The sequence below is a fragment of the Tasmannia lanceolata genome, unplaced genomic scaffold (genome assembly GCF_043159265.1).
Source record: "Tasmannia lanceolata isolate RefF3 unplaced genomic scaffold, GAP_Taslan_0.1 ptg000015l, whole genome shotgun sequence".
NCBI lineage: Eukaryota > Viridiplantae > Streptophyta > Magnoliopsida > Canellales > Winteraceae > Tasmannia > Tasmannia lanceolata.
In genome coordinates, this window is record NW_027518692.1 from 60,593,499 (window position 1) to 60,606,915 (window position 13,417).

Genomic DNA, 13,417 nt, shown 5'->3' on the forward strand with positions numbered 1-13,417 from the left:
TAACCGATCATTTAGTTGGCTGTTGATTTGATGAGAAGATAACATAATCTTTAAGTTGTGCTTGTAAGATAATGCCAGCCATTCCATAAGTTCAGATTTTCTATGTTCTGTGGTCGTATGGTCCAGCATTTTTCCAAATGTACTGTACTGCCCATTCCATAGGATGATCCAACCCCCTCCTATCTATCGAGGGACTACACATGATCCAAACCCCTCCCATCTATAGATCGGAGGGTTAGGATCATCATATGAAAATGATTTTTCGGAAACAACCTATTAACCTTGTAGCCCAACTAATGGCTGTTTGGATCATCCTATGGAGTGGGCCGTACACTACATTTTGAAAATTACCTGACTATATGGCCACACACCATATAAAAACCAACATGTCACCTAGATGAGGTGTGGAGCCAAGTCCACCTAGATATATTTGTCCTTTCCAAGCTTTTTCAGAGAATCCTCGCAATCCAAACAGAGCCTTAGTTCACTATTTGAATCCACTCCCCAACCCTTCCTACCCTCCCAGTGTTCCATTCACCACAAATGTTCTACATCACAAGCTCAATATTCTTGCACATACATTCAAGTACCAAGCAGAAGGCAACAAATCAACACACTGAAAAAATCAACAAACCAGTGTCCCAAATAGGAGGTTCAGTCTACTTACAACAATACAAGCACTAAGCATAGAAAAACTTAGAAAGAGAACAAACAGAACAACCAACAAAGCCTGTGTCTCAGACAATTCAATACAACTAATGGGGCTCCCAAATCAAGAAACTACCTTTTTTGCAATGCTGCAACAGAGCTGCTTCACTGCTTGAAACCCTTCATCACGGAGCGAGACGGCAGCCAGACGCTTCATCACACCCTCCTCTGTAGCTTGGTCAAAATCACACTTCGATTTGAAAATAAAGTGACCCCCACATTCCCAAGCAGAAAGGTTGATCGAAGCGGCTGAAGAGCACACCTGAATTTCATTCAGACCAAGACTAACATTTAAACACTTTGCAGACACCTCGCATTTTAGATGCTACAGAAATAATTGCTTATGTCCTTATCTTACAACTCAACTAAAACAACAAAAAATAAGTATACACAGTTTTTGAGCTGTCCAAATCCGGAGTGCTTATTCGAGAATGATGAAAGTTCGGTTAATAAAATGTAATGGAGACACCATCACAAACTGACTCTGGTTCAGTATGAAATTTTAATGTTCGAGAAGCAGGGGCTCTAACTCAGAATCGATCTCTCCCCATTTCTGAGTTTGAGATGGGCCGAACCAATAAAGTAATAGCCAAAAAAATATCAAACCTAAGTTGATACTTGAAGGCTGATTTCTTTATAAAATTGGGTCTAACCTACCCACAAAACGGTCATATTGGTTGAATTAGAAACCAAAATCTATCGCTAGGACCAAACAAACCAATTGGTTTGTTTTTTACACACACACACACACACACACACACACATATATATATATATATATATATATATATATATATATATATGAGGAAAAGGAGATACAAGGGAGCCCTTGAATAAAGAGCCGCAAAAGGGCTTATGATTGGATCCACGTCATCAAATGTAACTGATTTTTCTTTTTCAACTGATTTTAAATGTAACTGAAAATGATGTGGATCCAATGAAGAGCCCTTTTGCAGCTCTTTATGCAAGGGCTCCCTTGTATCTACAATTGTTGTATATATATATATATATATATATATATATATGAGAAAACGGTTTCTACACACTAGTGTAGATAAGTTATCTACACATTAGCTTAAAATACAATGGGGGCCCACATTGTTTGGGTGATCCAAAGCATTCATTTGATGGGTCCTCACATAGATAGGGTGTGCCCAAAAAATCAGCTTCATAGGATCATCCTAACCCTTCGAACTGTGGAGACAAAAAATGGACAGATTTGTGAAGGTTTATACACGTCCATTTTACCTCCACAAATCGTAGGGTTGGGATGATCCTATGAAGCTGATTTTTTGTGGACACCCTATCTATGTGAGGGCCAATCAAATGAATGGTTTGGATCACCCAAACAATATGCCCTCCACGGTATTTTAAGCTAGTGTGTAGATAACTTATCTACATTTGTGTGTAGAAACTGTTTTCTCATTTTATATATATATATATATATAGAGAGAGAGAGAGAGAGAGAGGAAATGGTTTGTGAGCAGCTGCTCAGATAAGCTTATCTGAGCAGGAGCTCACAAACACATGTGGCCCCATTTTTTGGGGGATCCAAAACATTCATTTGGAAGGCCCTTCCATAGATAGGGTGTGTACTAAAAATTAGATCAATAGGATCATCCTAATCCAATCAAAGGTAGAGGGGAAAATGGACAGACATTGTATCCATGTTTCTGCCAATTTTTTTCCTCCACAAACGGCAGGGTTAGGATGATCCTATAGGGCTGATTTTTGGTACACACCCTATCCATGGAAGGGCTTTCCAAATGAATGCTTTGGACCCCCCCAAAAATGTGGGGCCACATGTGTTTGTGAGCTCCTTCTCAGATAAGCTATATATATATATATATATATATATATATATATATATATATATATATATATATATATATATATATATCCGAGGAATGCTAAACCGAGGGGAACCCTTACAAAAACGGGGTGAAAGGGCCCCCCATTAGATCCATGTCACCGTAGTGCAGTTATGACAGAGTAAAAGTCAAAGGATTATAAATGCACTATGGTGACATGGATCCAATGGGGGCGCCCTGTCACCCCGTTTTTAGAAGGGCGCCCCTCAGTTTAGTATCCCTCCACAAGAGTCCTAATCCAACTGGAAAGAATCCTCTGATCAAAATGCCTTTTCGTTTATGCTGGATTACCAATCCAATGACTGAGGCTGTCTAAAGAGCGAGATATTTAGGTCATGGCCCACCCATGGAGAGCCTCGCCAGATTAACAGCTAACTGCTCAATATGAGTATGATATAATCTTCTTTGGGTTTATTTCCTTAAGAAACCAGATACAGTCACCTAACTCTTCACGGTCCCAATAAGGACAGAGTCCCAATAATGACAGAACAAAAAAATTGAAAGAGTGGAAGAAAAGTAATCATGCTTGAACTACAGAGACCGGGTCTTTTACCTGTGGGAACAAGAACATATTCGCGCCACAATCAGATATCAACAGATTAAATGGTGTATTTTGTTCACGTAAACTGGAACATATCTCTGAAACAACCTCAGCCAACACTTTCAACTTTTCTCTTCCTTTGAACAACACAGCCTTAATAGGGTAATCTGCGAGCTCAAAGATATGTATCCCTCTTCCCTGCCAATCGCCAAGTATCGGCATGACTGGCACGAGCTCCACCGGTAAAGGGTTTGCAAAATAGCAGGCCTATGCCATTGAAGGAAAGAAATCACGATAGGCATACTAGTAGCCAACAGAAGGAATTTTACACTTAGGCCCTGTTTGAATTGCAGGAAGTTTATGGAAAAGTTCATATTAGAAAAACATTTCTGAAATTTCTGGCTTTTCCATTGATTTGATTACATATGAAATGAATTAACTTGAACCACAACACCTTAGATAAAATCCATGGTGGCAAATAAAAACATGTCGGTCTACATGATTCTTGGTTATTTTGAATGAATACTGCACCATCCCTTGATCATCCAAAGTAATGTACAGATAGCATTTACTTTTTGGAAAAGGAACTTCAACAATTTTTTTATGCATTTAAGAACACTCTATTTTTGCAATAAAAAGCGTGCCACTCATTCCAGACTAGAGCTCTTTTAAGAGTAACCAACTTGTTAAAAGCCAGAAAAACTCAATTGAGTAAGAAGTCACTTGGGGACTGCAAATCCTGTTGTACCCGATAAGGGGGGCTTAGTCGTGAGGGATTTTGGATCTCGCATGAACTCTTGTATAGTGTCAATGACTGTTTGGGGACTTGGACTTTGACTGCATGGATAGTAAAAGGCACGGACAATGAAATGGCAACTACCAAGAACTTCAACGACACTTTTAAGAGTCATGGACGATGAAAGGGCAGTCGTTAACAACTACAAGACTTTTAAATTAATGTCCATTCTTTACTATTATCTTAACGGTTTGTAGGTCCCATACTCGTGGGCCCTCCTAATATATAAATACTGTGGGGCCACTAGTGCCTCCAAGGAAATTATCCTCCTAGAAAGATCATTTTTGCAAGGACAAGAGTTGGCTACTATGATTATCTAAGAATATTTGAGGCACTGTTAGTAAAATAGACTGCAAAGTTAAAGGATCTTGGTGGATTTGAACAACCATCTTCTCTAACTCCTCTTTTATAGGAGAGGGGTTTGTCCTGAATAAAAAATTGGGTTGGGGTTGGGGGGGGGGGGGAAGAGGTTGAAGAAAAACCGAAACACATCTAGCACAGAAATTTACCGAGATATTGAAGGGGGAAACTAGTTGGCTGATAACCAATCAATTTTGTGGTTTTTCAAAACACCAAAATAAGTCGTGTAAAAAGAGCTGAGCTTTAGTCCTTTGTGGTTTTTCAAAATGCCCTAAATTCAAACCCTAATCTCAAACTAAGCAAAAAACTGCGAGGTTTTTGTGGTTTTTAATTCAAGCCCAAAACTTGTTGCAAACGAAGCAGATAATGCTTTTTGTTGCCTTTCAAAATCCTAAATAGAAAAACTATGTTCTAGGAATGGTCTTCATCTCGGAGAAAGGGAGAGACCTTGCAGTCAATTACACGCCAGAAAGGCAAGGAAGATAACATGTCACCGTCGAAGGCTTTTCTTCGAGAGGTTTTATTTGTGTAGGATGAAGGGAGATGGAAGGGGAAGGGAGATGGAAGGGGAGGTAGTGGAAGAGGTGAAGAGACGGTAGAGTTGAGGAGACGAGAGAGGTAAAGGGGATCATGATGCAAATCCCACCAGTTTTAGCGTGACAACTTGTTGCGCATTTTTATTTATATCGTGAACTCGAAGATCATGGCGGGCCAGAGTTCGCACATTTTCACCAACTTACGACTAACGCATTCTTTTAGAGTTCTTCCAAAGAGGCACGTGCGACTAACGCGTGATTCATCAAATCTGTCAAAAGCCGCATAAATCCGTCCGACTAAGCCCCCAATGACACAAAACCATGCAACTATACACTCGGTAACTCAATCAAGATCTTTGACTATTTTGACTTCACTTAGACCCCGGCCTTCAACACTTGGGCCCAGTCTAGTCTCACGTTTTTTTTTGGGTCCAATCCAGTCCAGTCTCACGCATTTTGTACTTGTGACTCGTGCATTTGTTTTTTGCAGAAACACATTTCCTAAGATAAAATATTTAATATAATGATGATGACGATGTGACTGCTGAGCATCTTGGTCCTTGGGCTTTGTTCGTTCTCTAGTCAGACGGGATTTATGCAGCTTTTGACGGATTTGATGAATCACGCGTTAGTCGCGCGTGCCTCTTTGGAAGAACTCTAAAAGAATGCGTTAGTCGTAAGTTCGTGAAAAGTGCGGACTCTGGCCGGCCATGACCTTCAAGTTCACGATATAAATAAAAATGCGCAATAAGTTGTCACGCTAAAACAGGTGGGATTTGCATCGCAATCCCCTTTACCTCTCTCGTCTCCTCAACTCTACCCTCTCTTCACCTCTTCCACTACCTTCCCCTTCCATCTTCCTTCCCCTTCCATCTCCCTTCATCCTACACAAATAAAACCTCTAGAAGAAAAGCCTTCGACGGTGACATGTTATCTTCCTTGCCTTTCTAGCGTTTGATCGACTGCAAGGTCTCTCTCTCTCTCTCTCTCTCTCTCTCTCTCTCTCTCTCTCTCTCTCTCTCTCTCTCTCCGAGATGAAGACCATACCCAGAACATAGTTTTCTGTTTAGGGTTTTGAAAGGTAAAAAAAAGAATTTTCTGCTTCGTTTGCAACAAGTTTAGGGCTTGAATTAAAAACCACAAAAACCTCGCAGTTTTCTGCTTGGTTTGAGATTAGGGTTTGAATTTAGAGCATTTTGAAAAACCAAAACGGACTAAAGCTCATCTCTTTCTACAAGACTTGTTTTTGTGTTTTAAAAAACCACAAAACTGATTGGTTATCAGCCAACTAGTTTTCCCCTTCAATATCTAAGCAAATTTGTGTCTTGGATGTGTTTCAGCTTTTCTTCAACCTCTTCGCCTCACACCCCCTCCCCCCCAACCCCAACCCAATTTTTTATTCAGGGCAAACCCCTCTCCTGTAAAAGAGGAGTTAGAGAAGATGGTGGTTCAAATCCACCAAGATTCTTTAACTTTGCAATGTATTTTACTTACAGTGCCTCCAATATTCTTAGATGATCATAGTAGCCTACTCTTGTCCTTGCAAAAATGATCTTTCTAGGAGGGTCATTTCCTTGGAGGCACTAGTGGCCCCACAGCTGCACACTAGTATTGTGAAGTGATATATTTGCCCCCCATTTTTTACTTTGGGACAGCCCCTTCTAGTGTATTTATGACCACTCTTTTACACTTGAGAGGGCTGTCCCAAGTAAACACGGGGTACTATTTCACTTTCCCTAGTATTTATATATTAGGAGGGCCCAAGAGTATGGGACCTACAAACCGTTAAGATAATAGTAAAGAATGAACATTAACTTAAAAGTCTTGTAGTTGTTAACGACTGCCCTTTCATCGTCCATGACTCTTAAAAGTGTCGTTGAAGTTCTTGGTAGTTGCCATTTCATTGTCTGTGACTTTTGCTATCCATGCATTCAAAGTCCAAGTCCCCAAACAGTCATTGACACTATACAAGAGTTCATGCGAGATTCAAAATCCCTTACGACTAAGCCCCTCTTAAAATAAATCATTGCCATTCAAAATAAAGATGATGAAAAAAAGAACTTTAGAGCTACATTATGCAACATTGATAAAGTCCTCTGGAAGTTAGTAAATTTTTCTGATGCTAGCACTAGACAGATATTTCACAATTATAAGTGTCTATCTTGGAGCTTCATATATTTCCAAGATAGAACCAAGAAACAAGAGCCGCAATGATTACCTGAAAATACACATGATTCACACTTGAATCTGCAGGAGAGTCACAGAAGGCTCGGAAAGAACAGTTATCTATTTCAATGGCAACCTGTGTGACCATTTCTAGCAATCTTGCGTGCAGAAACTGTGGCTGATGGTAAAATGTGAAAGGCACCAGGAAGACATGACCATACTCAATAGGATTTGCCTTGAAAATCAGTCAGAAAATCAAACCCACCTTAAACAGAAAAGCATTAAAGCCTAAACTTAGATAAAATTAGGGAAGTTAACATGAAACTCACATTAATAATGACCAAACTGGCATAGTTAGGCACTGTGGCTGAAGGAATAAGCTCAGAGTTAACCCTTTCCTCATTTGAAATGCAGAAAAGTAACTTCTCCTTGATTGTTTTCGTGCAGTTAAATTCAAATGGGTCTAGCGGCTGGAAGACTTTACTCCCTTCAATTTCGGTAAAATCGTTTGAATTCCATTTTTCATTCAACTGAGCAACAAATTTTCTCCTTCCATTAATTACCTGAATATGCATCTGAGAGTTAGATTACTACTTTTAGTGCAACTTAGAACAAGGTTATTTATATAACCGAAAAACACCTTTGTTTCAGAAGTTGTCACATCGTATCTCAGCAGACCATTCCATGCACGATCTTCCCACTGCAAAGTTACAGCACTAAAACTTATAGTTGGGAAATGGGAGACTAAATCTCATAGGCAAAAGTTCATATGGGTGTATACCTGAGCAAGAAGAAGAGAATCAAGTAAGCTTTGCCCCTTGGCAGTACATGAAAGCCCCCCATATGCACCATTGCATTTGGCAGATCCACAGCTAAACCGGTAAAGAGGAATTTTAATGCCTGACAAATTCCCAAAACATTTGGAATGTATTAAAACAAAAGGCACATTATGATAGAATAAGTTGGAAAACCCAACCAGGATATCGGATCAGCTACTTAAAAGTGTCATTCTAAATTATTATCATGATAGAGTGACAACAATAAACCCAAGATTTGCACAGCTCCATAATCTTTCCCAATAAGAAAAGTTTCCTTTATTTTAAAAATATCAATCAAGAAAGAATAAGTATGCTGAATAATAAGGCAGTTGCTTGTACGCTAAAACGTAGAAAATTCTTTTTCAAGTTCATCACTATTTAATATTTTATCTTCTGAAATTCATTGTAGAACTCAGAAGAACTATATAGTATTTCACCATCTGGTTCCTATTGGAAATATCGAATCATGGCCCCTACAAGTAACACGTTTATTGCAACTAACCTGAAATTGTGAAAAGCCCTAAAATAGAAACAAGCAAATGTCACTGCATCTTCAATTTTTATTCCTACGATATTGTGATTTTGTGAGAATATCATGAATATCCAACAAAATTCACAACATCCACAATCCAGTGAGAAGGCACCAGAAAATACAGTAGGAGAAGAATCAAGGAAAATCCGGTGACCTCCATAACACATTGTTTCTCTGATATGCCCACGCTAATCTTGCCCAAATGGCATCCAAAACATCCAAAAGTCAAAGCATCCTGTACCGCCTATTGTTTTTCATAAAATTTTGGCTGATGGGAAATAGAGTTTTAATAGAGCAAGGCTGAGCAACGTTGATCCATTTTTCCCACCATAAGCCAATAACTAAAGGAATGCAAAAATATATTGGCACTGCAGTGGTATGCCGTGATTGCAAGGCCATGTGAGTAGATAAGGTGGTCATTGCGTGTACTGTATAAGGCAATGGAAATGACACTTTCAGCTACTGAAATTGATGGGAGTGCCACTTGGAAAAGCTTATGAATAATTACACCATTGTTAGCAGAGTTAGCAACACTGGAGGATTTCTAGGGATATTAAAAAGTAATGCTCAAATTTGGAGAAATGAGATTCTGGGAATGATTAAGGTTTAGCATTTGAGTAGTGTATCTTATGAATGAGGACGCCATTGTTAGCATAGAGATATCAACGGAGGGTGCGTTTTAAAAGAGATTACAAATTAACAGTCAATTTTGGAGAAATGAGTTTGGACGTGATTTGGGTAGCATTTTGGTAGCCGATTGAATATTTTATAACTTTTTGAGGTTCTATGAAGCTACACAATTATGGTTAGGTGGAGTTTGAGATAGAATCTCATTCCCCAATAGAGCTGGCGTCAGTTGCTTTATGTGTAATTTTAGAGATGGTTGGGATAAATCGTCGGAGGTTCCTCTCTTATTTGTTTATTTCTTGAATACCAACAATATAGAGTTTCTCCTCCTCCTTCAGCTTCTCTTGTTGTGTCAATGATTTAATTCATCCAAAGATTTCCATGTCCTCTCACTTCCTCTTAGGAATCCTGCACAATAGAATTTCACCCCTTCCAAAAAAAAAAACTTGGAAGGAATAGCTCTGAAATCAGGCCTAACAGAAGATTTAGAACCCCCTTATCATAGAGGGGGACTAGTACAACGCACTTTCTTGGGCAGATAATAGAAGTCCCAGAACCTGGAGATTTGCATTTGCATTGATGATATTGTAGGAAGTTGCAGAAATTTGGATCATTTTCTTGTAAGAAGATTTAGCGCCCTTATTATCATCATAGAGGGGGACTCATCCATCATACTTTCTTGGGTGGAGGGTAGAAGTCCCGGTCCATGGAGGTTTACTTTTTCCATTGATGAGAATGTATAGAGATGGAAAATTTTGGATTTTTTGTATCCTCCATTCGGCAAATGAGTTAGACAATTTCTTGGCTAAATCTGGTGTCCATCGAGAAGCTTTGTATGAGGAGCAACCTCAGCCCTCCCTCGCTCCCTCTCTCCATACAAAATATGTCTGATCAAGCTAAAAAATTTAGGCTAACTATTTGGAGAATGGACAAGTGTGACATTTTGTCGGTAAGGGTCAAATATTTTGGGAAATCGCTCCCTACTCAATGCTTTGAGGAATTTGGACTGAAAGAAATAATACGCAATTCAAAAACAAAGTAAAATTGATTTGGAAGTTAATATGATACGTCAGGAACTCAATTTGATGTGAACCATAGAATAGAGATGGAAGGAGATTAAAGGAAGGGCGAGAGTGGATAGAAATCTAGAAAGACAAGTGGCTCCACAGATTCACCTACAGGCCTCCTGAAGCTTATCTCAGGTAATTACCCATTCAGTAAATCTGGGTCCTGCCAGTACAGTTAAGGATGATGGAGGCATGATGAGAGTCAGTCAAGTCTGTTAGGAACCAAAGATTCAATAGAAGCCAAGGCTTGTGCCCTTATTATTGCTCTATGGACGCAAGAATTCAAATTGTTAACCTTTGGTGGGTGAATCATCTTTTTTTTTGGTAACAAGGTGGTAGATGCACTACCAAGAGAGGCTGTTACAAGACAGAATTCAAAAAGGTGGCAGATGCACTAGTAAGAGAGGCTGTCACAAGATAGAAATTTCTGTATTGGGCAAGCTCCAACCCTGTTGCAATTTTTTGCTTATTTAATAAAAAATTTGACATTCATCCAGAAAATATATAACTAAAAGCCAAATATACCTAGCAGTTGCGACAGAATAAACCCCAAATAATTTAAAACCAACACTCGAGACAAAACCTATAACAATATGTTTATTGAAACTTACCAATTAAAAATTTGTCATCATTTAACATTTATACAGGAATTTGGCCATATCTCTCAACACAATTTACCCTTAAAATGAGAATTTTGGCTTTCCCCTTCAATTCAGCAAATAATGATACCTTTTGCCAAAGAATATCAGTGAATAAACAGTTCAATAAGAAGAAACCAACCCCACAATTCATCCCCCAAAAAACATTTTACACATACAAGATTCAAGCAAGAAGAAAAAACAAAAGAAATAGCAACAAAACTGTTCAATCAAAATCCAATGCATAATTCATCCACAATCAAAATCTAGGGAGAGCAAATAAACCATGCCCCCAAGCACACAAACTCAAAAGAAAAAAGAAAGAATAAAAGGGGAAATAACAAATAGATGAAAAAAAAAAAAAAAAAAAACTAACCTCTCAGAGGCTTACAAGGGCATTTGGATAGCTCAGAACCAATATTTTGCTTTACAAAACAGTAGTCATCTTCAAACTGCTCAACTGAAACCATGCTTACATACAAAGTTTCTAAGAACCGACGACACAAAGACTGGAACTCTAAATCCTAGATGGTTTCAGCACCTCCACCAGCAAGGAAGGTCAGATCTGCCGGATGCCCGCCAGCGGAAGGTAGGGCACCCCGACCACCGTGAAAAGAAGGGGACGCAAGCAAGAATTTAGGACAATCTTTCAAGCATTCTCTTCCCCTTCTAGTGTTGGTGCGAGTATCTTTACTTAGAGCCGTGATGAAATTCCTGAAGCCAGCCCCAATCGGACCAGCAATTACCCTTCTGTCACGAAGATATCAATTTGTGACTATTAAACCTCAAACCCCTTCAAAAAAAAAAAACCAAATGCCAAGAGTTCCACAGAAGGTTCTGCAATATATGTCACAAATCAGGCCATGAATACTAAGAAAAACTTCGCAGACCAGACAGAAAACACCAAGATTTCTTTCCTTCAGCAACTCATGAATACCTGCAGATAATAAAAACTGATTCAATCAAAATATAGATACCAAAACAATGGCAATGATTTAGAAGTCTCATCAAATGATAAGAATTCCTCAAATACGCCAAAAAAAGATACAAAAAACTGAAAGTCATTTAAAAAAAAAAAATTCAAATATTCCTCAGTAATCACAATATTTTTTTGGAGAAGACAAAAAATCTTCAATCTAAGGTGCAAAAATAAAGTAAAGAAAAAAATTCAAAATTGTTTAAATCATAATTTAATGAAATTCTCAAAATTATTCAAGAATTACCATCCACAACTAAAACCCTAATTTCCCAGGATCCAAATCAAATAAAATAAAGAACATGTTTCCTTCCTTTATTCTAATAATAATATAATAATATCTTCAATAACTCATAAATCCGTACATTAAACAGAAATCTTTTCCCTGAAGCAAGAAATTTCCACCACTGTTTGCTAATTTTCAGAAAACAAACCTTAATTAATTCAATCCAACAGAAAGGTACATTAAAATTCTTCAAACATAAATGGTTCCACATTCAAAAACCCAATTCACTTACATGAAGAAGAGAACAACTGAAAGGTCTCAAAACCGACGAATTCCATTCACAAGAAAAAACCCTAAATCCGAAGAATCTGAACCAAATACCTGATAGAAAAGGATTCCCTGATTTATCAAAAATAAAAGGCAGTAATTCCTTCAATTAACATATAAATACTGTAAAATATCCATAAAATGAAAATTAACTCTATATAGCAAATAAAACTCTAGGCACATCTACTGAAAATTAGTTAAAGAATTAATTGCTTCAATCTAACGACTAAATACCTCAAATTGTACAAAAAAGCCCTAACAGATTCAATCAAGAGCAGAAATACAGAGAATTCTTCAAATCACTAGCGAGTCTTCCTTTACAACCCTAGTTGCATCAATAAACACAGAAAAAAACTATAAATTAAAAAAAAAATCTAGTGCAACTAAAACCCTAATTCCCAGATATTCTATCGAAATACCTTAAAATTAGACGCAAGATTGGCAAAAACGTTTAAAGAGGAAGGGGAAAATCGAACGCAAGAAAGCGAATATATGAAGAAAAAGTTGAGAGGAAAAATAAGTACCCGGGATATTCTCGAAATGCAAGAGCTAAGGTCCCGTTGACGAGCTCTATGAAGGGAGCTACCCCTGCAGTACGCATTCGCCCCCCTTTTAAACGTGAACAGTGGGCAACTTTAACGCTCGCCCCCCTCTTTAAACGTGAACAGTGGACAACTTCAACGCTTTTTGACGTCAAATCACGTTAACAGGAGGGCGAATGCGTACTGGGGGGGGGGGTGAAAATATCATCACCCCCGTGAAAGGGCAATAAAAGCGCACGTGCATTGCATCTGTCCAGGGAAAGAATCCCGGTGAACAGGTAGACCGTGCAAAAAGTCACTTCCTCCAGGCAAGATGGGTCCCACGCTTGAATGGTCGGACGGTGGAGATTGCGCAGAGCTTAATTCTGGGAGCTCCCACCATAATCCATTGATATCGTACAACATCAAGTGAAGACCCACATGGTCTCGGTTGTGTAAGAACCCTAGATGAGGCTTGAAAGATGAAGGGTCTAGGATCATCTGATTAAGGTGTTTTCAATTGCATGTGATAATGCTTTTGGTTGCCGTTCAGATCAACGGGTCTGATATGTACACACGAGGAACAAGTGGGCCCGGTAAGTGTCATTTAGGAGGCTAATGATACATTCACCCCCTTTTTTTTACTTGGGACAGCCCCTTCTTGTGTAAAAATTAGGGGTGCAACTCAGGTGAGGTTGGGTCGGGTT

General features: G+C 38.7%; 1 protein-coding gene across 6 annotated transcripts; it reads right to left on the reverse strand.

The window, feature by feature from the left end:
• Positions 1-587: 587 nt before the first annotated feature.
• LOC143892800 (GDP-L-galactose phosphorylase 1-like) lies at positions 588-12,829 on the reverse strand. 6 transcript variants are annotated; one of them, XM_077397670.1, is made up of 10 exons: positions 12,714-12,759; positions 12,155-12,243; positions 11,551-11,597; positions 11,037-11,410; positions 7,760-7,878; positions 7,619-7,678; positions 7,308-7,541; positions 7,031-7,213; positions 3,133-3,387; positions 588-970 (listed from the first exon to the last, which is right to left on the reverse strand). In XM_077397670.1, the coding sequence occupies exons 4-10, from the start codon at positions 11,128-11,130 to the stop codon at positions 773-775; spliced, it is 1,143 nt and encodes a 380-aa protein (XP_077253785.1). In that variant the 5' UTR covers positions 11,131-11,410; positions 11,551-11,597; positions 12,155-12,243; positions 12,714-12,759; the 3' UTR covers positions 588-772. The 6 variants fall into 6 exon arrangements, with proteins under 6 accessions (XP_077253785.1, XP_077253786.1, XP_077253783.1 ...); XM_077397671.1 differs by lacking the exon at positions 12,155-12,243 and having other exon boundaries at positions 12,714-12,785; XM_077397668.1 differs by having other exon boundaries at positions 11,037-11,597.
• Positions 12,830-13,417: the final 588 nt, after the last annotated feature.

What these genes read in the sequence shown, in the direction of transcription:
- LOC143892800 (XM_077397666.1), bottom strand. Translation starts at nt 11,130, where the DNA reads ATGGTTTCAGTTGAGCAGTTTGAAGATGACTACTGTTTTGTAAAGCAA. An exon ending in CCCTTGTAAGCCTCTGAGAG is followed by an intron (nt 7,879 to 11,036) that starts GTTAGTTTTTTT and finishes GGAATTTGTCAG; the next exon opens with GCATTAAAATTCCTCTTTAC. An exon ending in ATATGTTCTTGTTCCCACAG is followed by an intron (nt 971 to 3,132) that starts GTAAAAGACCCG and finishes AATGAAATTCAG; the next exon opens with GTGTGCTCTTCAGCCGCTTC.